The 22,794-nt window shown below is 54.9% G+C and overlaps 9 protein-coding genes across 9 annotated transcripts; 4 read left to right on the top strand and 5 right to left on the bottom strand.

Annotated features, from left to right (window-relative positions):
• Window positions 1-388: 388 nt before the first annotated feature.
• LRP88_02814 (cytochrome b5-like heme/steroid binding domain-containing protein) lies at window positions 389-965 on the bottom strand (the record flags this gene model as incomplete). Its single annotated transcript, XM_083239453.1, has 4 exons — window positions 389-570; window positions 622-679; window positions 753-787; window positions 845-965. 4 exons carry the CDS (start codon window positions 963-965, stop codon window positions 389-391), a joined length of 396 nt encoding a protein of 131 aa, XP_083104583.1.
• A 404-nt stretch (window positions 966-1,369) lies between these two features.
• LRP88_02813 (uncharacterized protein) lies at window positions 1,370-3,010 on the top strand (the record flags this gene model as incomplete). The annotated part of the gene is made up of 2 exons (XM_083239452.1): window positions 1,370-1,758; window positions 1,810-3,010. 2 exons carry the CDS (start codon window positions 1,370-1,372, stop codon window positions 3,008-3,010), a joined length of 1,590 nt encoding a protein of 529 aa, XP_083104582.1.
• Window positions 3,011-3,436: 426 nt separating this feature from the next.
• On the bottom strand, window positions 3,437-5,118 carry LRP88_02812 (RAD52 DNA repair protein RADC; the record flags this gene model as incomplete). Its single annotated transcript, XM_083239451.1, has 3 exons — window positions 3,437-4,308; window positions 4,359-5,053; window positions 5,111-5,118. The coding sequence occupies 3 exons, from the start codon at window positions 5,116-5,118 to the stop codon at window positions 3,437-3,439; spliced, it is 1,575 nt and encodes a 524-aa protein (XP_083104581.1).
• Window positions 5,119-6,844: 1,726 nt separating this feature from the next.
• Window positions 6,845-7,657, bottom strand: LRP88_02811 (Cut8 six-helix bundle-domain-containing protein; the record flags this gene model as incomplete). The annotated part of the gene is made up of 1 exon (XM_083239450.1): window positions 6,845-7,657. The coding sequence occupies one exon, from the start codon at window positions 7,655-7,657 to the stop codon at window positions 6,845-6,847; it is 813 nt and encodes a 270-aa protein (XP_083104580.1).
• Window positions 7,658-10,042: 2,385 nt separating this feature from the next.
• Window positions 10,043-11,296, top strand: LRP88_02810 (uncharacterized protein; the record flags this gene model as incomplete). The annotated part of the gene is made up of 1 exon (XM_083239449.1): window positions 10,043-11,296. The coding sequence occupies one exon, from the start codon at window positions 10,043-10,045 to the stop codon at window positions 11,294-11,296; it is 1,254 nt and encodes a 417-aa protein (XP_083104579.1).
• A 296-nt stretch (window positions 11,297-11,592) lies between these two features.
• On the top strand, window positions 11,593-12,381 carry LRP88_02809 (uncharacterized protein; the record flags this gene model as incomplete). Its single annotated transcript, XM_083239448.1, has 2 exons — window positions 11,593-11,639; window positions 11,775-12,381. The coding sequence occupies 2 exons, from the start codon at window positions 11,593-11,595 to the stop codon at window positions 12,379-12,381; spliced, it is 654 nt and encodes a 217-aa protein (XP_083104578.1).
• A 189-nt stretch (window positions 12,382-12,570) lies between these two features.
• Window positions 12,571-14,526, bottom strand: LRP88_02808 (uncharacterized protein; the record flags this gene model as incomplete). The annotated part of the gene is made up of 1 exon (XM_083239447.1): window positions 12,571-14,526. The coding sequence occupies one exon, from the start codon at window positions 14,524-14,526 to the stop codon at window positions 12,571-12,573; it is 1,956 nt and encodes a 651-aa protein (XP_083104577.1).
• Window positions 14,527-17,073: 2,547 nt separating this feature from the next.
• LRP88_02807 (TRAMP complex RNA-binding subunit) lies at window positions 17,074-19,280 on the bottom strand (the record flags this gene model as incomplete). The annotated part of the gene is made up of 3 exons (XM_083239446.1): window positions 17,074-17,165; window positions 17,252-18,100; window positions 18,167-19,280. The coding sequence occupies 3 exons, from the start codon at window positions 19,278-19,280 to the stop codon at window positions 17,074-17,076; spliced, it is 2,055 nt and encodes a 684-aa protein (XP_083104576.1).
• A 2,183-nt stretch (window positions 19,281-21,463) lies between these two features.
• On the top strand, window positions 21,464-22,184 carry LRP88_02806 (ORMDL family-domain-containing protein; the record flags this gene model as incomplete). The annotated part of the gene is made up of 3 exons (XM_083239445.1): window positions 21,464-21,611; window positions 21,683-22,041; window positions 22,137-22,184. 3 exons carry the CDS (start codon window positions 21,464-21,466, stop codon window positions 22,182-22,184), a joined length of 555 nt encoding a protein of 184 aa, XP_083104575.1.
• Between the last annotated feature and the right edge of the window lie 610 nt (window positions 22,185-22,794).

The raw sequence follows: 22,794 nt of genomic DNA, 5'->3' as shown, positions 1-22,794 counted from the left end.
CCCCATCTGGGGTGTGACCTGGAGATGGGGGTTCCAAGCACAGACCGTGGGTTCCCAAGATGTAGTTTCGTATCAACATGATGGATCCTGTCGTCGTATGATGATGTCGAGTCCCAGTAAAAAAGCAATAGCACAAGTTGACAGATCCATACTAAAACAAAGCATTGTAACTTCCCGTCAGCTCATATGTCCCCTGACCACCACATGGCGAGCAACAACGAGATCAAAGATGTTCCAGGTGGTCTCGCACTCCACAAGGCTCACAGCAGCGGAGAAATAAATCAGACAAGCTAGGTGATTGCACTGCACACGAGGCACCAAAGGGAAGGGGGGCTCAAGTTGGGAAAATCTACAGCTTGACTTGGACGCTCGGAGGCAACTCGGCTAGTCAATCCATGTTTGTGGCGCCCTCCACGACGCCGACGACGTTGTACCGCTTGGAGAAGAACGTGACCCAGTCGTTGAGGACGCCCTTTTCCTTATCATCCAGATCCTGCCAGTCTGGGCGCGCGTCCTCGGGCTTGGTCGAGGTCTTTCCCAGCGCCCTCGAGGCGTCCTTGCCAGCAAACACTAGAATAGCAGTGTTAGCGGATTCGGGTCATAGGAAACGTAGAGAATTACCGTTGTATGATCCTCCTGGTTGGTAGGCCTTGTTGCCCGTGACATCGTAGACCTTGCCCTAATTCATTCCAGATGGTTCAGCCGTGTCCCTCGGAGAGGACGAGTTGTACGGTGCATGCGTCTTGACATACCTTGATGGCCACGTAGCACTTGCCGCCATCTCTACCTGTCATCGAGTTAGCTCAGGTTCAACATTTGCAGAGAGTTCATTGAGGTTTGAGACTCCTCATCATGGCGGGGGACATGGCCGTACCGTCAGCTGCAGCAAGCTCCTCCGGAGAGATGGGATCGTCCTTGGGGGGATTCAGGTTCACGGGGACCTTGGGCTCGAACTTTCCAGACATGGTGATGAGTGTAGAGAATGAACAAGATGATTGAGTGAATGGGTTGTGAGTGAGGACAAGAAGAGACAGAGTGTGAGAGCTTTAAAGATTCCGTCATATGCCATCGTTTGGGCTGTTTCCCCCGGGCCCCCACCAAAAGGATCGCTAACTACAGGGCTCCCCCCTCCCGCCTTCCAAGGTCAATGAGCCTCGGCCACAGCGTCCGTTAGTGCTTGCCTGATTGGAAACGCACGGGCCAGCATTCGCCGAGGTTGGCCCGTGCGTAGCCGTCATGGCCAGATGGATCCATTAGACGACTTGCAGCTTTTCATGGTTTACGACATCACCAAAAACCTCGCCCCTCATCATACGTGGGATTGCCCCCCGACCATCGCCTGTCCATTGCTTTCCGTAGCAGGCCAGCCATGTCGGTCTCGGCCGTCGCCTCGCTGAGGCCCCTTCGTGGGAGATGCCTGCAGCATGCGACTTCGGGTCTGCTCTCCGTCCACCTCCGGTCGCGCTCCGTCAACCTCAGCTTCCGCGCCGTCATCCCGCTCCGGCCGGACCAGCGCCGATTCCAGACCACCGGCCCGAAGGCCAATGCGTCCGCTGATGGCTCGGACAAGGAACTCGAGGCCAAGAGGAATCAGCTGCCCAAGAAGAGCCAGCCGCCTCAGCCTCAGATCACCTTTCGCCAATTCGCCGGCCGGGCCCTTGGTGCTGGTCTGCGCAGTCTGGTCGTGGCTATGAGCCCGACAGGCATCAAGACAGCCTTTCGCCAGAGTCCCGGAGCTACAACGCTGGGATTGTTTATGTACGTGACTTACATGTCCCCGTATTCATGCGCGGCTAACAGAAAATAAAGACTTGGCGTCGTCTCCGTCATCGCCGGCTACACTGTCTACCTCTACTTCACCTACTTCTACCACTACCAATTCACGAGATACCCTAAGCCCATCGCCAACTCCCTGCGACGCGCCCTGTACTATACCAACATTAGCCCCGATGCCGAGCTCGCCCTCAAATACTACAAGCGTGCCATGGAGCAGTGCGCCGAACATGGCCTGGATCCCTTCTCCGACGAGGTTCTCGGCATTCGTCTTCAGACTGCCCACTGGCTCCAGCTGATTTCAAACTATACCGGATCTCTGCAGGTCTTGGAGGGTGTTTTGGCCGACTGCAACAAGTGGATTAGTGTAATGGAGCACTCTGTCAAGGATGGCCGAGTCAGTGATGAGGGCAGACTCCTCAAGGCACCATCGGAGACCGCTGATGCCACTGAGGCCGCTGTCGCCGCCAACGATGCTACCCCTACTACCGAATCAGAGAACAAGGACGAAGACTTTGTGCCGGAGAGCCTCTGGCATAAGCGTCAACGACTGCTCACCAAGACTGTTGGAATCGCCATCAAGCTCGGAGAGCTTTACGCCGACGAACATGTCCTCGAACCCGACAACTCGCAAAAGCACCTCATCTGGGCCGTCGAGACCGCCCTCAAGGAGTACCGCCGCCGCAAGGACGACGGCGTGAAGCCTGGTGAGGGTGATTGGCTCAACCCGGAGCAGATGGGCGGCGCCATGGAGTCCCTGGGCCGCGACTACGAGCGCAAGTCCCAGTTCCACCTCGCCATCCCCCTCTTCTTCCAGGCCCTTCGCCTCTGTGAGGTCCCCTGCCACCGCGCCGTCATCATGAACAACCTCGCCGCCAGCTTCGCTCAGCACCCCATCTTCGTCCCCATCAGCGCCGGCGAGACGTCGGATGTAATCAAGGAGCTGCACGACCCGGCCATGCCTGCCACCAGGAAAGAGTGTCTTGAGGCCGCTCAGAACTGGGCCAAGAATGCCTACGTCCATGCCAAGGATGTTCAGGGCAGTGAACGTACACCTGAGTGTGATGAGGCTTGTGCCGTCGCCCTCTGCAACTGGGGCGACGTTGCTGCTATGCTGGGCAACAATGACCTGGCTCGCAAGAAGTACAACCAGTGTATTGACATGGCGACCAAGTTTGACTTTCCTCAAGCAGCCAAGCAGGCTCGTTCTGGGCTGGCCAAGCTCACCTCAAAATAAGGTCCGTGTATGTGTATAAAAGGGGCCCGTCTCACTTGTATTGGATATATCAACTGGTGATGAGACAGGACCTGTGGCCATGGATGTAATGGACTAAACCAATGTAAAATAGAAAGAGTTGCACAATTGCATCATATCCAACTCAATGTCGAACCTCACAGTTTATACAGAACCAATGTGAGGCTATACTGGAGCTCACAAAGTGTTGATATCATGAATACATTGTCTGTATAGCAGTTCTAGAGACAAATGCCAGCTTTCTGCTGGCCAATCCCAGGCTCCCAGCCATTCCCTACTGCTTTCTCGAATACCATAACAATCCCAGACCTAAGCTCCTTGCAAATGATGAATCCCTTTCCATACCGATGCGCCCGACTCCGTGATGCCATTCCCATCCTTTCCGAACCCGGGTCCCAGTTTCAACGTCTACGCCATCTTCTGCCTCTTTGCTTCCACCCCATTCACTGTAGAAGCGCCTGTCGATCCACTGCCGTTCGCAGGGAGATCAGCCAAAGGAGGTCTTCCGTCAGCAGGCGCCGGTCGTTTGATAGTTGGTGGTCGGTACGATCCTCGGTTAGCCAGGGGACTACCTGAGCCACCTGGTGCACCAATTCGACGAGTATGATCTAGCGAAGGGTTCACGACATTTCCCCGGGAGCTCTGAGAGCTCGGCATGGATGGGCGCACAGGGGTGAAGCTGCTCGTGTTGGAATGTGGCGCACGGCTCGCCTGGCTGCTAGGTGGGGGAACATGCTGACCGTTCCTCCCGAGAGGCTTGGATGAGTTATGATCGATACCTGGAGTCTTCCGGATGGACGGGCTTTCTGCTTTGGGGTTGAAGGCTTGTTGGCCATGTGGCACCGCAAGGCGAGCATTAGTCGACCCTTGCAGCGTAGACTCGGGGAGCTGGTTGACGGCCTTGGCAGAAAAGAACCCTACAGTTTCGGGGATATTTTGAGGCGCGTTGGGCGGTGGTCGAGGGTTTCCGTTCTGGTTTGGAGTTGTTCGACCGCTAGCCCCGGGCTGGGGACGGTTTGAAAACCCGGCTGGACCTCCGTTCGAGGCGTCCAGGCGTTGGTGCCCTTGGTTCGGGGTCTGCGGTGGGCGGCTCGCAGGTCCAGCAGAAATCGACCTGTTAGGTTGCTGCTGGAGTCGTTGAGGCGCTTTGTTTGACGTCGGATTTGACGTCGAGTTCGATGTCGAGTTCGATGTTGAACCCTGGCCCAAGATCGTTGTGGACAACATGATTTCGTCCGGGTGCCCATCTTCTGGCACGCAGAAGTCGGCCTCGTCGAGCTCTACAGATATTCAGCCTCGATTTCCTCAAAACCATCCGAGGACAGTATACCTCCGAGATAATCATCAAATGACTCCGACATAGGGAGCGCGGGCTCGGTCTTGACGATTGTCGTCGTAGGAGCCACAGGGGGGGAAGGCGCCACGGGCTCGATCTTTGGAACATCGCGCTTGATAAAGTCTGAGTGACGATGAAGGTTGTCTTGGTCAAACTTCTTGACTGGTTCAGCCTTCACTTTTGTGACTTGCTTCACATAGTCCTTGTCGTAGATGCAATTGCCCAGGACGTTGCCAAAGTTTCTCAGGGCGCGTTTCAATCCATCGGTTGTACCCTCCTTCTTAGCCTTTTCAAAGGCCATCGCCTTTCCCTTTGCATTCTCAATCGATCCGTACCCGATGTCTTCGTGATATGTGCCATCTCGTAGAGTAACTCGCACAATGACAGACAGACCGATGCTGACACGCTGCGTCTGGGGGTTCTCGTCGGCGAAATCGACCTGGATATTTTGGATCGAGGATGACCATCCGTTGAAGCCAAATACCTCGTTTGCCAGCGTGATGCACTTCTCGGCGGTGAGGTAGTGGACCTTGGTGCCACCAGGACCTGCACGAGCAGAGATGTATTCTGGGCCAAGCTGCTTATCAAGCTTCGCAGCAATCGTAGCAATGTCCTTGGCGGCCCATTCCGAAACTCGCTGACGCGGCTCCTCGAAGGGATTCGTCACGGTCGTGTGTTGATCGCCCGGACTGGAAGCCTAGTTAGTTGGAGAGTCAAAGGGGAATGTGACACGTCCAGCGACATACGCAGGCATGGTGAATGCTTCAGCACTTGACGCAGTTTATTTCGACATGAAGATGGAGAAGGAAGCAAGTCAAGCAGACTTGGAATCAAAGACCAAAAACTGAGGCCCAGGCAGAGACGGGGATGCAGCGTCGCTGATGCAGCTTCACCAGTTGAGGCGGGCTTGATATTGATTGATGAGGACGCGTTCACGTCCAGGCAGTCGCGCGTTTAGTGCGAGATGACGGGAGAGCACGTGATTCAGAGCAGGCAGCGACCCACTCTCTTTCCAGACCGGATCGTCGGGAGCCCCCGCGCTTGCCCCACCTGTTTCTCGATCTCTTTTCTCGAGACGCCCTTGACGCTTTGGCTTGGGTTGTAAGTAGAATAGTACCGGGTCCAGAATGGTTGGATTGCCCTCATCACGCGGGCATATCCTGTGACTCTTGAACAGCGCTGGGGATGGCCGATGTCTTTGGAATATGCTGCCATGAGAAAGAGACCTCCGGTCATGTAAAGACTCGTCGCGACAAAACTTGAACCAACATTTACAAGACAAGTACGTTTATGAGCAATTCGCAATGTTCTAGAAACACGCTGTTTCATACCAAACGGGACGAACGATACCTCAAATGCCAGGCTTAAAAATCGACCATGTAGATTGCCGGAGTTTGAGTCACGGCAACATCACGCATGACCGTCTCCATATGGCCGTTTCAACGATCGCCGATCTCTACAAACAGCCCCATATGTTTTTTCAGAGTCTAGAGCGGTGAAGACAGATAGGTAGGGATCCTCGTTTGCCCTCTGTTTGGGCTTAAAAGTTCATTTGTAGGTGAAAATTTGCGGTGGCCGTAGATACAGACTGGGCCTCGATGACAGCAGCATCAATATGCGTCTGCACTGCGTAATTTATCAATCACCATCTACAGTAGGCAACCAGGAGAAAACTCAGCATGTCAGCCAACCTCTTTGTATTATCGCAACTTACTATCGGCGCTCATAAACCAAGCTTGCACTCAACCTGCAATTCGGTAGATGTGATAGCATGGCCCTGTTGCCCACGTAGATGCCAATAGTCAACCAAATAGTCAGACGGTTGCGTGACTTCGGTTACATGGGACCATTTCCTGTGTCTACACTAGGATGATGAGGATCAAATTTACACAAGACCATCAATGCGGTCTCCTTGAGGCCAGTCTGTGTCATTGGAGGGACATAGAATATCCGTGCAAGGCAAATCTCCGGACGTCACATCAAAGGATTGTCACTCGATCATAGCTGTGGGTAACGTAACACGATGACGCGGAAGTAAGCCAATTATACAAGTTGATTGCCAAAGCTGTCAATTATCTCACGCTCATGAGCAAAGCACAACCCGCTTCAGGCGAGCTACCGTCTGCCACAATCGTCGCTTGAGAGTATCACCTAGGCGATGGCCAGGTAAACTAAAGCAAGTCTACATACAGGAACACGCGGTCTGTCCGCGCTGTCAAGGTCAAGACTGGTAGAATAGAAGAAAAATCCCAACACTGATCCCTGCTATACGCGAGTGAAGGAGAGGGATATCAAAAAATGCACGCAAAAAAACGCCACCAACCCTGCCGTGACGAAAAGGGATGCCTCAAGACTATGCCAGCCCCATGATGCCTAAAGAAAGTCGTCGTAAAGATGCGGTCGTAATATGTGCAATGATGACTCGTCCGGTGCGCCGCGATATGCAATCATGATTTCGGTCTGTTGGGCAAAGAGCTGCCCTACCAAGGTCCAACCCGAACAGGTGCTCCGTACGTGCCAGACATCAGCTGGTTGAGGATGGAATTGGGGTCAGAGGCACCAGCCGGTCCGGAATTCGCACTGGGGTCCAACCAGCCAACACTCGTAGTCATGGCATTGATGGCGTAGGCGAGCCGGCCGCCAGATTGCTCGTTGTGTCGTGACAAGATCTGGTCCCATCCCCCACTGTGCAAGTTGATACCTCCAGCCCTCTTGCCTGCCTCGTTAATAACAAGAGCCCAGGCCTTGGAGATCTCCTCGTATGCGTTTTCCTTGTGGTGTCGATACGTCTGGGGTTCCCAGTCAGGGAGCTTGTGAATAATGTTGGTGGCCTCGTTCAAGAACTCGAGCGACTTGGTGGGCTGAGTCTCGTTTGGGGGGAGAAATTGGGGAGTGAAGTCGGAGAGTGCGTCAATCAAGGCCACAAGGGGCTCCTTGACTCGGTAGTAGGTGTATTCGGGACTCGTCTCGCCATAGGGGACCGCGTTACTCAGTTTCTCCATATAGCCCTGCAAAACCTCAACAACCGACGAAACGGACGGGCGAGGGGCTCCAGTCACAACTTCGTGGCCGATGTCGGGATGCCTTTCGCATATCCTCTCAAGGACAGTCCTCAGCTGGGCAGTATCGAGAGTCTCAAGGAGTCGAGGGAGAGCAAGGGGTCGGCCAATAACTTCGTTGGCACGGATCTTTTTCGAAGGGCGGGCGAGGGGTCGGGAAGAGATAGTGGGCGAACTTCGAGGAGACATGGTCTCATCACCATCTTCGTCGGCTTTTCGCTTGCGGGTGGCCATGTTATGGAAGGGTGATACTGGGGTGAGGTTAGTGGCAAAGAAGACCAAGGGGTAAACAACACCAAGGGAGATGGAGCGAAAGGGATGAAAAGAACAACTCACAGGATCGCTGGGGGGAGAGACGATGGTTTTCGTGCTGATGAGGGAAAACCGGAGGTTGCGGCGAGAGCAAGACGTTCATGGTGAATGGAGGTGTATTTCACCGAACGGTACTCGACCGACAAGTTCGACGTTGGCCGACGAGGGAATAAGCCGGAAACGACAACGATAATCACGCTATTCGAGCGTTTCTGGAAATAAAGATGGTTTGATGGTGACGAATATGTTTGTTCGTATGTAGGTCGTCGATTGCTGAGACGGCAGCAGGAATCTCACAAAGTGGAGAGTTTCGTCGAAAGGCAAAAGTTACCGTCGGCGGCGATAGTCAGGGGTCCAGCGAGGCGAATCAAAGGTCAAAGGAAATGATGCCGAGGGCCGGTATATGTTCTGACGAAGTGTCGAGCTAGGGCTTGCAGAGATTGAGGTCGAGGCGAGAGAGGACGATCGGGGGGGTTGATGGCGTGAAGGAGGGTTTTGTGAGGTTGTGAGGTGGAGGAAGATGAAGGACCCGCGGACGGGGATTGGAGTCGGGGTTGGGTTGGGCTTTGAGGGAGTTCCCAGGCTGTTTTTGGTTCCGTTGTCTGGGGCTAGCGTTTTTTCGCCTGGGCTGGCCCGGGCTGGGCTTGGGTCACGGGCGCCTCATTCGCTAACAAGGGCCTGCCCGTCCTGGTTGGTGTCCTGGGCCACAGGTTGAGGCCCACAGGCCACCAGTGAGAAGCTGGCTAGGTGCCTAGGCTGCCCGGGGCATCGCTAGCCGCACGTGACAACTCAGCGCCGTTCAGAGCGGCCATGGCGTCGTACGGAGCCGCTACCGTGGGAGAGTGGGTGATTAGTGGGGGTTAACCTTGTCGAGGTATCATCCAGGCGGACTCTTTTCATGCGTTGAAGTACCTATTCAATTGCACCTCTACCTCTGCCATGACTCTTTCCCTCACCACAAGCAAGATAGCTTCTCCCCTCCATGACAAAGCACCTGTCAGAGTTGCGGAAGCATACCGCCTCGTAAGCCACCTCGCACACGTGTCAGCGGAATGGCTGGCGGGTCTCTCGGCCTGCCGGTCCCGGCTGTCATTTGCTGGCGCCGCAGTGCAAATTACGGAGGCACGCACCCTGAGGAGCTGAGGGAGCAGCTGGGCCCGGGCCGCTCGATGGGGTCGGGGTCCTTGCCCAATTCGTACCCCGTCCGGCGGTCTTTCCGGCCGGCGACGGTCTCGGCATCCTGCATCTGCACTCTTCTGTCGGCGCCGAAGCAGCAATTTTTTCCCAGGTAGCATCCGGCGGGCCTGCTCCTTTACTCGGAGGATTTGTTTCTTTGTTCTCAAAAGTACTTGCGACAATTTATTACTAGGGCCTTCTGAGCCACGCCAGATGTGACAAAAGTGCATCTGGGCTGGTGGCCACCATCGAAAGCTCCGGGTCAAGCTGGGCCAATCCACGGGCGTCGCTCCTTGGTCACCCGCATGTCCAAGGAACCGACGATGTGGCTAGCAACGCCCATTCAATGCAACGACGTAAGCGCTGGCCATTGAGAGCTAGGCCAAACACTTCGGCGGTCACGACGAGCTGGGCCTTTTCCATTCAATCCCAGTTTCTTTTTTTGCCTCAAAGAAATCGCCTCCGAAACACGCATTCTTTCAGCCAAAATCGTCTGCTTGCAGAGGCGTCAGTCTTTGGCAGCCACTCTTCAATTTCCGCCCTCGACGCCAAGACTCTCCTGGCGTGAACCTTTGAGCCTAGGAAACCACCACGTTTTATCGCATGCAATGTTACGTTGTACCTTGGGTTGGGAGTCAAAGCACAAAGAATTTCCAGGGGCATCCCTCATTCAGACACGTGCGGTGAATTGAATCATGGGCATTTCCCTGTTTATTCATTGTCGTTTCAGACGGTCGATCCAGCTGCCACCTTGTCGCAGGTAGAGATGCCTCTGATCCCTGCTATACAAAGCAATCGTCCCGACATTCTGACTCACCGCCAAGGGATCAAGAAGATGCGTTGGAAAATTCAACATCTGCAGGTCGTCGCAGAATTTTCTCTTTCAAGTCCATCAACGTCTTTTCAGTTCCAGGAGGTTGGTATGTGATGTCTTGAATATCCGACATCTCATAAAACGGCATTTGCATGCCCCGCATCCGGAGGAATTGCAGGGGTCCAGCCTCCGGATGGTGGACCCACATTCGCCGATAGGTCCTTTTCTTATCTTATCGCAGGAGAAAGACAGGAAATTTTCCTGCGCTTCGAGGCTCGTGTTGCTTCGTCCAGATCAACCAGTCCAATCAGCACGAAATGGCGACAAAAGAGAAGAAGGACAAGAAGTCCAAGTCCAAGGCCGAAAAGCCTGAAAAGGTCACCAAGGCGGAAAAGACTGCCGAGGTCGAAAAGACCGAATCGACCCAAGATGTCGACATGGCCGACACCGAGCCCACGCCCTCTTCGAAGCGCAAGATCGATGTTGAGGAGATCGAAGTCGACTTGACCGCCCCCGAGCCGCCGTCCAAGCGCGCCCGCCGTGCGCTCAAGAAGGGCAAGGCCCTCCCAGCGAAGCAAGATAGCGACGATGAGAGAAAGGAAGGCAAGGACAAGAAGGATGCGAACCGGTCAGAGCATAGCGTCTGGATTGGCAACCTGCCCTTCTACCTCACGTCCGTCGAGCTGCGCAAGTGGCTTGTGGACAATTCTGGAGAGGTCATCTCCGACGAGATGATAACCCGAGTCAAGCTCCCAACCAACAAAGAGCCCGGCCGCGACAAGACTGCCAAGCCCACCAACAAGGGTTTCGCCTACGTCGACTTTACAGACATCGGACCCAAGGTCGCCGCGATTGCGCTCTCCGAGACAGAAATAGGCGGTCGAAAGCTCCTCATCAAGGACGCTAAGTCCTTCGAGGGCCGCCCCAAGAAGGAGCCCGAGCCCGTTGTTGTTGGAGAGACCCCCGAGGCCAAGGCGCAGGCCGCCAAGGAGCAGAAGAAGGAGGCCAACGCCAGCCGCAAGATTTTTGTGGGAAACATGAGCTTCAAGACGACCGACGACGACTTGCGCAGGAACTTTGAGAAGTGCGGCGAGATCGAATGGGTCAAGGTGGCCACCTTTGAGGACACGGGCAAGTGCAAGGGCTTTGGCTGGGTAAAGTTCAGCGAGCCCGACGCCGCCGCGTGGGCTGTCAAGGGCTTCGTTAAGATCAAGGAGGAGGTTGAGACGGAGGAGGACTTCAAGGACGACGAGGACAAGGATGAGAACCAAAAGAAGCAGTACAAGATGCGCAAGTGGTGGGTCAACCGAATGCTGGGTCGCGAGCTCAAGATCGAGCTGGCCGAGGACGACCAGGTGCGGTACAAGAAGCGGTTCGGCAAAGACAGGAAGGCGGATGATAGCAACAGCAACCCTCGTGGTCGACCTCCACCCAGGAGGAATGACCAGGCAGACGGCGAGGCCAAGACCGAAGGCGGAGTGAAGCCGCTCAAGGAGGCCGAGGACATTGCTGTCGCAAGATTGACGGGCGCGGTGGTGAAGCACACAGGCACCAAGATGACTTTTGACTAGAGAAGCCAATGGGAGGGAGGGGCCCCAATTCACGAGTTCAAGATACCCTAGTTTCAAGTCCACCATCCGATGCATGAGTGAATGAATGAGGCGTCACATGCGATGCGAGCCTGTGGGGTTGTCTTTGGAATCACGGCCGTTGCTCCACTGCCCGACTCCGGGTGGCCGGAGGTCCGGCGCGGATCCGACTTCCCCGCATTCTGTTCCGTCGTATTCATTTTAGGATATAACATCAGCATACCTGTAGAGCATTTAATTGACTTCTCCAGCTTCGTCTCATATAACAACAAATCATCATGTATGAGTCTCAGGTCACGTTTGTCATGGACACCATCTGTCCTTGGTATGCACTCGCTCATGGCCATGCTCACAACTCATCACTAACTCTGTCTCAGGACATATCTCGCAAAGAAGAGGCACGGAACTCACATATATAACCCAGATACAACCCATACATGATCGTCTAACTCTTCTTCAGGCTCGATCACGCCCTCGACCAAGTCCGTTCCGCATCCTCTTCCACTATCTCCTTCACCCTCCATTTCTCCCCCTTTCAGCCAAGCCCCAATCGCGAGGCCACAATCCCAGACCGTGCCGCCCATGCCCTCCACCACAAGCATAACGACAACGCAGCCGCTCAGCAACTCTTCCAGGCACACATGCTCTCCCTGGCGGAACCGCTAAACGTCCCGCTCGGCTTCACAGGACCGACGGGCAACTCCTTTCCCGCTCACCGAGTTATTCAGCAGGTCCAGGAGGCATATGGCACGGACACTACGAATAAGCTCGTGGATGCGATATTTAGGCTGTACTTTGCGGAGGGAAGACATCCTGGCGAAGATGAGATGCTGATCGAGGCTTGTGTTGAGGCGGGAGTGGATGAGAAAGAGGCCAAGAGCCTGGTGGAGGACAAGGAGAAAGGGGAGAGAGACACTAAGGAGAAAATTAGGAGTATAGGGATGGATATTGATTCGGTGCCAACTGTGATTATTGAAGGACGGAGAAGGGACTTGACGTTGACAGGGCTTAAAGAAGTTGCCGAGTATGTCAAGGCCTTCGGAACCATCAGCAAGGAGAGCACTTAGTAGAGACTTCAAGCCAGACAAGAGTCACAAGTGAGGATAGGTCAAGATGTACATTTCTCATTTCTTGGAAAGAATGTCGTTACGTAAATACATGAAGGGATAAAAAAGGACATGATCAGTCATATCTCATTACAAGTCATAGCCACTCTCTCCAAGACGTCCATCTCATAGCCAGTGAAGCAACACTGCTCATGATCGGCTAAACATCAGAGGTACCAGCACACTCCGACTCTCCAGCCCTCTTCGATCTTCCATGACCATGCCAGGACCAAAGGCGGTACCCAGGTCCCGGCCAGCCAGGAGCCGGCACGCATTGGCCTCGCCCACGCGCGGTGGCTTCTTGCCGTGGCAGAACTCGCGGCTTAGCTTTGTCAGGACGGCAGCCTTGGCCTTTTGCAGGGCGCTCGTCCGCGCGGCGGCATCCTCAGCGAGCAGCCGGTGCGCCTCCTCCTTTTCGATGTTGCGCTGGACAGGAGAGATGCCCTCGTCTGGGTCTGTGGCGGCGCTCCGCCTCTTGGCAGGGTCATAGGTGGTGGGCTGGAGGAGGACGGGTTGGGGATCTGAGGCGAGGATGGGGGCTGTGATGTTGGGAACGGGAGTAGAGGGCCGGAAGTCGTCTTCTTCCAGTGATGGACGGAGTCTAGGTTTAGAGAGTTTGTGGCGATGTGATGGGAAGGGCATTTCAGGGGCATCGTCATCTTCGCTGCGATGCTTTCTTCTGCGGCGACGGGAACGCTTCTTTCTGAGTTTCGTGCTGAAGCTCACTTCTGATTCTGTAGGCGCTACTTGAAGAGGAGCAATGAACTCGTCTTCGAGGGGCAGCTCTTCGATGACATCTCTCTCCAGATCGTCAAAGGGGAAGCCGCCGAGGTCCATATCCAAGAGCTCGCGGCTGGCAGCAGCAACTGCGGCACTGGGGCTTGGTAGATGCTCAGAGCTAGGGCTTGTGACAAGACTGCACTCTGATGGAGTAGCCAAGCTGCTGCTGCGAGACCAGGCGTCGTCGGTATCAATAGGTGCCAAAACGTCATCCCAGTTACCGTTGTCGGCGAGGACGACACTCTCAAAGTCAAACTCCTTGACTGTTGGACGATGAGAGTTGATAAGGGTGCTCAACTGGGGCGCGTTCATAGTAGCATTCCGGATCTGGAGGTAGCGCAACTTGGGGAAGTGAATAGGTCCTCTTGTTGGGGGAGTAGGTAGTGGTGACATAGGGGATGTGACTTCGTGGAAGAGCTTCCTTGAGGCGCGAGGAGGTGCAAACAAGGGGTCGGCGGCCAGGGCAACGGGGCAAGGTCCCTTGCGGCCAAGCCAGGTAAAGGCAAACTTCTCAAGGTTGGGGGCAAAGGTGCGGATGTACTCGTCGATGATCTTGAGGTGATCACGACCAGGAGACGGTCCGTAAAAGTCCCAGGAGTCAACAGAGATGGAGAGCTTGCGGATCTGCCTCCAGCGACGACCGGCAGAAGGGACTGTTCCAAAACCGTTGAGATGACGGAGGTAGTTGAAGGCGGCGGGGTGTAGGGAGGAGAGTGAGAGCTTGTTCAACTTGGTCAAGGGGGCACGCTCAAGTGAGATACGCAAGCTGATGAGGGCATAGTCCACAATGTCGCGGCGATATCGCTCTCTGGGGTCCTGCCCCGGGCATCGGATAGTGAGATGGCGCATGTTAGTCAAGTTCCGCATGGCATTGATGAAGCTGGGCACGTTGGTGGCGGCGTGGAAGAGAGGCGGGTACTGTTGGGTAAGGATATCGCCAAGCTCAGCGTTGGCGTACTTGGGCCGGGACAGGACAGAGCCCATGCTCGTGTGAGGCGTGTACAGGAAGCATATCTCATTACCAGACACAGGATGGATGAGAGGAGGGAGAAAGGTGGCGTCCGAATGAGGCAGGTAGAAGGTGAGGTGCTCGATGTGATGGCCGATACGGGCGAGGGCAGCAACGCGGGCAGGTCTAGTAAATGTCGAGGCCGAGAAGGAGACGTGTACACGAGTGAAGAGGCGCTTGGTGACAAGGTTGCAGCAGGCAGATGAAGCCTGACGGACGGCGCAGATGTCTTCGGTTGAGAGGTGAGGCAGGAGGGAGTCCTTGATGTGATCGCTCCTCAAAAGGGCGAGGAAGAGCTGTTCTGTTGATGAGGACATGTTGATAGCATGTCGCGGGGGGAAGAAGGCTCTGATGTTGATGTCGGTTGGTGATGATATGTTGTTGTTGTTGTCCTGGTGTTTACGTATCAATCCTCGTCTTGAGAGTTGCCGGAGATGAGTATGATAATGATGTAAAATGGTGTGATATCAATGTTCAAGAGCCGAACAGGCACAAGATGGTTTGAGGCTTGACTCTTGGGAGGTAGACGTCCTTTACCCGTTGCCAGCTCTCAATTGAGCAGGACGAACAAGAAGGTAGTCGTCGCAAGAGACTCGATGTGATGATTGTCAAGTATGGAAGCAATGTCGCAGTGTCAAAGAAGGTGAAAGCAAGTTGTCTTGAGTTGTGAGATACTACATCAAAGAGAGAAGGGGTCCGGCTCACGAGCGCCGGGTCCGGGCGGCCGAGATATATCACCTCATGTTCCTTCCTCAGATCAGCCTCGCCTTTTTCCCCCTTTGGACCTGAAAGATCCAAAGAGAGAGGGGGCGAGCGAAGCGAACGGGAAAAATGGGATTTCCCACCAGCCATGCCCAGTCTCTCGACTGCTCTAGTGCCGAAGCCCTCCTGCATTGGTGCCATCGCGAGAGGGCCGCCTTCGCCGGGCGACGACTGGTCCGCGGTGACTCAGGCTGCAAAGATGCATGTCGCGGGACCCCGGCAGCAGATGCGGCTTGGTGGAGCACGAGGATCCGTCGAGGTTCAAGCTTGAAGGCATCGCGCGTTGGAGGGCTGACCGACCGCGCGCTGCGCTCGGGTGCTGATTGGCCAGCTCACCGTGGTGCCTCGCGATGGCTTCTCCATGGAAGAACATGGCGGTGTACTCGAGGGATACTCGCAGACCCCGTCCCTGCGCTGCAGTCGAGTCTCGTGGCATGGTGATCGATGGCCACTCGGAAGACCGTCTGCAGGCTCTTTTCCTGCAGAACCCACGTCACCACACTGGCCGTCCACCTCTCGCCGCGAGGTCTGCTCCGTCCTCGGTCAGGCCTCCCGGATCATCACCAAGTATCTCGCATGTACCTTCGGATGTTTATCGATGGATCTGTAGGGCCCCAAGGTTGCAGCGCTTCCCCGAGTGTGGGGCCGTCACCCACCCGCGCCTTGGAAACATGCATATGGCATCTGGCCAATAGTTTCCGTGTCCAACGACGCGACAGACGCGTTGTTTCAACCGACTTTGTCGCGCTGTGATAGGCTCATTCGTCTACTGTCGACTTCAACCGCGATAGACGAGTTCGGTCTAAGCGGGAATCGAGTCTCTTTCCAAGAGGCGGGACGGGACGAAACGAAACAAAACGAGACGAGAGGGGGATGCTACGCCCATTCTGCTGGGCTAGGAGAAATTCCAGTTCTCGTTTTGGAATATGTCAGGTCCCGATGCTGCTGTATCTGGGACTGTGAAGCAGACACTTGGCTCCATACGACATGAGCTCCCTCCCGTCGAAGCTCATGGTCGATCAAGCGCAAATCATCCTCGGTCCCCTCGCAGTCTAGATGCAAATGTGCGACACACACACAAGTCCATTCGGATGCGTCACGTCGCGCCACAATGATATCCATCCATTCGCCTCCATCCATCCATCCATGCCCGTCCCATCACATCGCCTATCCTTGCTCTGCCCAGCCCGGCAACAACTAGGTGACTGATGGATGATCCACTAACCAACCAGCCAACCCTTCTTCCCAAATCGAGCAGATGGATGAAAAAGCCGCAAGCCTAAAACATGCATCCCCATTAAGCTTCTTACCAACGTCCCTGGCTTTCTCTGTCCTAGACTTCTCCACCTGAGTGGCACAGCCCCCAGTGGCTCTTCGCTCTCCGTCCTCGAAACGCGTCGAAACATCTCGTGGCACGCTATGTTAGTCCCTTTTTCTCCCTGGAAGAATTCCTACCTGGGCCCTCGGTTGATGGGGTGCTGTGCTTGGTCCCCTTGTCACACGGTCCCAGTCATGATGCCTCGAGCCTTGTCCAATGCCTTTTACCTAGATGGCTCTTGTTCATCGGCAGATCTTGTCCCACGTCGTCGGAGGGCTCCGAAGGTCTGGTTGGATAGTTTTCATCTTGCAAGAGTTACCTGATTCTCAAAGCCTTTGCACTCGCAGGACAAGCAATATGCAGTGTACCATCCAAGCGATGCTCAAGACTTCTCCTTTCTTCCTGCTATTGCCCGCCCTCAGACTCTCCCAGGACAAATTTTGCACATGACCCTTGTCATGGGGCCGTATGGGACAGAGACACATGCCATGTGCCAAGTGATATCAATGAATGTAAATTCCCCGTCTATGCTGTTCCCCCCCTTCAACTCGCTGTCCGTGGTATATATGCAAAGTTTAGCAACATCATGCTTGCCTCGAGTTATTGGATCTGAACCGAGGAGCCTTGACACAACCAAGGCCTGTGTCGTTTCAGAAAGCTTTTGTTGATTGCCGTCGCCACATTCAAAGTCTGTCTGTGGCAGATGGTGGGTATCAAAGTCGCCAGCCCCAGTCATCCATCCAGTCCAGACGAGTCCCGCTTCGGCGAACGTCTCGGTTCTGGTTTACCAACCAACTCCCGTAGCACCCTCTGCTGCGAGGAAACCGTTTCGTCGCCTCATCGTCTCCTGCTCCGCACCAACCATCTCCGTCATGCCTGATCCCCAATTAGAATGGGGCTCTATTTTCCCCTGCCCCTACCTCGTCCACGACCTCCTCGTCCACCGCGCCCGCCACGCCCACCTCCTCTAGGCCTTGGCCCCTGAGGCGCGTTGCCGTTGTTTGGCTGTCCACGGGAGCCCTGCTGAGGTGGTGGGGGTACATTGTGGTAGTCCCTTGCGGGAGGTTTTCGAGGAAGCGAGGGGGGAGGCGCTGACGGCTGCGATCCGTACGACGAAACGCCTGGTGGAGGAGGTTGCCCATAAGCTGTTCGAGGAGGTGGCGGCCCGGGCGGAGGAGGTCCGGGAGGGAGGGGAGGCTGGACAGGCGCGCCGTTCTGTCTTCCACCTCTCCCCGGTCTGCCATTTTGGGAGTTCCCGTTCTGCGGCATCTGAATATTACTGGCCATCCGAATCTGTCCCATTTGTACTCGCTGCTTGATAGGCCTGTGGCCCAGAAACTCCACATCTGAGTCGTCACTTTCTGAGTAGTGAACGTTTGTCGTCCGCGCAGCGTGGCCGCGGATCTTGAGCTCGGGAGCGCGCATCGTCTTGCCGGTTTGCAGCCCTCCCGCCGTATCCTCGATAGCAGCCAAGCCACATTCAGGGTCAACGTATTGGTCGCGGTTCTCGATCGACCAGGTAAGGTTGGGCACAATATCGCGACGGCGCTTGCAATCGGCGGAGAAGTGCATATCACTCCCACAAAGGGAGCAGGACGCTGGGATAGACACAACCTTCTTGATCGTCAACGCGTCGGGGTGAAACGATCGCCATAGCAGTGTACAGTGTTTCTCAAGGTGGTCTGCCGAACTGCACACTGCGCAAGCAAGTCCTTCCTCCTTGGTCAATGCCAGCTTCTCGGTGCAATGAGCTGCGCCGTGGCCCAGTTGGCGGCACTTGTCGCATCTTTGCCTCGTGGGGCAGCAGATGTCTGCATGTTCCAGACTTCCACAAGATGAGCATATCAGCGTCGGGCAACTGGGTGCTAGGTGCGTACTCCGACCGCAGAGAAGACACATCTGAGTAGGATCAGTGGCCGAGGGGAAATATCTGCGCTGCTGCTCCAACGCTTCTGATCCAGAGGGGACGTTTCTCTGGGTATCGATTGGCGCGGTGTGCGTGTTTGAAGACCCTGATGTTTGCTCTGCGCCAGATGCTTGGTTGCCATTTGCCAAACCTTTATCCAAAGATGACGACGCCTCTTCATTCGCGTTTGACGCGGCTTCTCCGCCCTGCTCCTGTTTGCTCAGGGTAGGTTCGTATTCGACTTCGCTCTCAGAGTTGGCCGCATCTCCGTCGTCTGCAATCTCGCCTTCGCTGATACTAGAAGTGCGCGAGTGTTTGCGCTTGCGGCCAGTTTCTTTGTTGGGCTGTTTAGCCAGCCAACCGTCAAGTGTTCCCTGCGGAGGTCCCTTTGGCTTCGGCGGCTGGAGGCTCTCCAGGAGAGCAGCCAACTCGCCTGTGCTCTCAAACTCTTTCGCTACCTGCTTAGCACTTCGTCGCTTCTTAGGCTTCAAGCCCGCATGGTGCTCGATATAGTTAGCATACGCGGCCTGGATCAAGGAAGGCGTGATAGCATGACTCTGTTCAGAGTTCAGGCCGTGAAAAGCCCGCATCCAGTCCTTGAACCGATTCAGCCAGGAGCCCTGCTTGCTAGTGAGGCCAGGAACCTGGAAACTAAGCTCGCCTCGCTTATAGACAGGAATTTCACCTGAACTCTCAAGCGCCGACTCACTCGGTGTGCTTGCTTGTGTGGAGGACTTGTTTGTGCCTGTTGAATCTCCCGTAGGCTTCGATTGTTCAGTCTGGTCTCCAAGTTGTGGAGATGAGTTCCCTTTTGAAGAAGATGCCTTGTCTGCATCGCGAGAACCCTCCTCATCGACTTGGGCATCTTGGGTATCCTCTGCTTTCACTCCTGCAGGCTCTGATCCGGCAGTTGCTGTCAGATCAGTCTTCAGGCGCTTGGACTCGGGAGCTGTTGTCGATGGTGAATCGTGAGAGTTTGGCCCTTGAGCATCGTCCAGTGACCTCTTCTTGCTGACCGGGACAGCCTCATCGTCGCTAGACATGAGGTTGATGACCTCACCGGGATCAAATTCCTTAGATGGCATCTTCAGAGAAGCAAAGGTGTATGTGAGTGCAATGCAGCAAAGGAATGAATTCCCAACAATCAAGCTAGGGGAAAGGGTCAGAGGCTTGCAAGAAAGGTTTGTCAAGCTCTTCAAACACTCTAAAATCCCAAAGCCTGAGGCTTCAGCCTCGGAGAAACGGCTCCAACCGCAAACTCTCCAACGGCTCGGCCAGATGAAGGTTCCCCACAACTAACACCTAGTAAAGTCTCAATCAACAATGTCCAGACAGAAATAGAAGGGTGAGACGAGTGTATTTATCCCAGTCAAGGTCTCGCCGAGAGGTGGTGCGATGGATCCAGGCATCCACGGCCTGCACTGGCACATGGGAAACAAGGAGCTTCGAGCTGAGATAGGTTGGTAGGTAGGGGTACATGGATGCACGTACCCGTGATGCTGCCGGATGTGAAGCCACGATGCTTGGTTTGCGAGGGCATGTGCTGAGGCGGCGGATGAGGGAATGAACGCGTCTAGTGGCCTTGCAATGCTTGGCCCAGTGAATTGAGAATCGAGCGCTGCAAATGAAGTGCGCTGAACAGGATTCGTTGCATCAGGGGAGAGATGCGAAATGAAAGCTGTGATGCTATCGATAACGATGAAAGACTCGACCCTGTTTTGCACAAGCCAACCAATTAGATGAGGCTACGAGGGTCTCTGCGATTGGCAGTTGCTCACTCTGGCACTATCCCCGAGGATTACCCAACAACAATCCCTTGCTCACCCTCAATGCCCCCGGCCCTGTATGCTACGACAAGCATGCGACGTCAGCCGATATTCAAGATCTCGCGCCGACTTTGTACGTGCACAAACGTGGCAGTGACTGATGCATCAGACGTCTATTGTTTGATGCCCTCGTCAGCTTGACGGAGACAAGAAGCGGCCAAGCACAAGTCGGTCAGAGTGAGACCCATGCTTCTCTTGCTTTGACATGCCATGCCACGCCATCTTGCCGTATTCTGTTTCCCATCTCGGGTAGCCCAGAGCTTTTTATATCATATTGCAATCTCGCGGCGAAATCTGGGCTCAATCTCTTCAGATCTCGCTTCCATGCTTTTGCTCCCTTTCCACCGGTTCGTCACCGTTTAGTGAATCATTGCATCCTAAAAGCTTGGCCCAGCCTTCGCATCGTTCAATCTCCAGATTTGCAGAATCGCCAACTAGTCCAGAATCTCTGTGGCATATCAACTCAGCATCGACGGCGGCCCTTCTAGTGCTTCGTCGTCCGTTCCATTCGCCGATCACGTGTGCCCCAGAACATCTGGAGCAGTCTGGAGCGCTTGGCGTCCCAGGCCAGATATCACTTGACTCGCCTCGCTCTGGGAACAATTCGGCCACTATTGCCCTCTCCGGACTTTGAGACGGGAGAATCCCTGCTCTGGTTGAACGGCTGGTCTTATTTCTGGACACCACGAGACGAGATTCCCCCGTGCTGCGGTCCCCTAGAACCCCCTGAAGCTTCCCCTGGGCCAACCCCACGGACTAACTATCCTCCAGCGAGCTACCGCTGCAAGTTCGCCCGCTACGCCCGCTAATTTCAGCAACCCCTCCCCACCCGGAGCCTGGTTCGTGCATTGCGTGTCCCTTCTGGTGGTCCGGCTCCTTTCGTGAGAGTGGCTCCTCCTGGCTCAAAGCTTCCACATCTGCTCCTGCTCCTGCTCCTGCTCACGGGGGGACTTTGGATCTTCCGTTTCGGCTTCCCGTCTCGTCCTTGCCCCGACTTCATTCGTGTCCTTCTTTTCAGCATCCATTCTTATCTTTATTTCCAACCCAACCCGTCGCGTCCGACCTCGCTGTCTCATTATCTAGCATCACCATAAGCATCTCGCCTCTCACTTTGCCCTTGCATCCGCCTCGCATTCGCCCCCGGACACTTTTCCGTGACATCATTAGGGGGAGCCGCTGCAGCTGCATCCTCATCTTTCTCTCAACTCAATCCAGAAAATCCGCCTGTCTGCCATCATCGACAAAGGCAGTGCAAAGCCCGAGCATCCGCCTCGTCGCGAGCCGTCCTCTCCCGCCGATCCCTCCCCTCCTCCCGCCCGCTTCACGCTTTTGCGTTGAACCCCGTCAATACCGCCAAGCTGTCTTCCCCAATCTTACTCCAGCGCACCGTCTCCTACGACGCGGGTACCAAACCTCCGCGCCGGGGCAGCATCTACCTCAACATGCCCGACCGAAACACGGCGGCCGGCGCTCGGAGGAGAAGGTCTAGCAGCATCCTCCAGGTCTACCATGAGCCTCCCGAGACTCTCGAGCAGATTAGCGACCAGGCTTCCCTCCCTAACCTCAACGCCAACTGGACCAACGCCAAAGGTATACCTGGCCTCCACATTCTGCACTTTGCTTCATTTCGGGCCGCACGCTGACATGAACTTTGTTGACAGGTGCCTGGACTATTCACATTGTCCTGATCGCTTGCTGCAAAATTATCTACGATGCTCTTCCCGGCGTCTCCCAAGAGACCTCGTGGACACTGACCAACATGACCTACATGTTTGGCTCCTACATCATGTTCCACCACGTCCGTGGCGTTCCCTTCGACTTCAACAGCGGCGCCTTTGACAACCTCAATATGTGGGAGCAAATCGACAATGGCGCCCAGTACACGCCTACCAAAAAATTCCTTTTGGGCGTCCCCATTGCCTTGTTCCTCGTCAGCACTCATTACACACATTACGACTTGACTTATTTCATTATTAACTTGCTTGCTGTCTTGGGTGTTGTCATTCCCAAGTTGCCGTTTGTGCGTCCCCGCCGTCTCAACCCTTTCCCAGCCGTCTGCCTGCATCAGCCAGACTGCCGATTAAACTCTATTCTTACATGCTAACGTGTCAACAGAGTCATCGGATGCGATTCGGGCTCTTCTCAGGTGTTCCGGAGGATTAGGAAACGGATGAGGAAGCACAATGACTACTACTATGGACCGAACTTGCTCGACTGGCGTCAGGGGCGTTAGGGAAAGATTGTGTTTGACAAGAAAGAGATTGGGAGATATCACAAAATACAGAATGGGGATGGAGAATGTGCATATTAATAGCGAGCATTATCTGTTACGCGACTGATGGCGCTAGGTACGGTCGTTCAGGGGTAGCTTCGGAGACAGCAATTGGATTTGGCATCAGCAACATATTCTCAACATTTTCCCCTTCGCACGACCGGTTACGCATGGACTCGCACGCAATACGTTCATGGCGCTTGCTGCGGCTGCTGTTATGACGGATGATGTGGTGTTGTTCTCGGCGAATTTCGCAACGTATGGATCATTCAGTCGGGACCAAGAGGGTTGAACAAGCTTGAGCGAGAGCGCCATAGGAGTCTATGGACCTATCAGGCTCTTCGGAAATCCTACCTGGCGTGAAATGAGAAGTTGAGGCCGCAAATCATGACGAATTGTGGTGCGTTCAAGGGAACCTCGACTTCCCCTCGCTCGGTTCAACAGCAGCAAGTGGCTAGAGTCCAAGCAGCATTGGAAACTGGTTGCTCAACTATATGACAA

This window comes from Fusarium phalaenopsidis, assembly GCF_050370095.1.
Source record: "Fusarium phalaenopsidis strain FUZ10S chromosome Unknown contig_32286, whole genome shotgun sequence".
NCBI classification, from domain to species: Eukaryota; Fungi; Ascomycota; class Sordariomycetes; order Hypocreales; family Nectriaceae; genus Fusarium; species Fusarium phalaenopsidis.
Note: the sequence above shows the minus strand (reverse complement) of the source record. Positions and strands in the feature narration are given on the sequence as shown.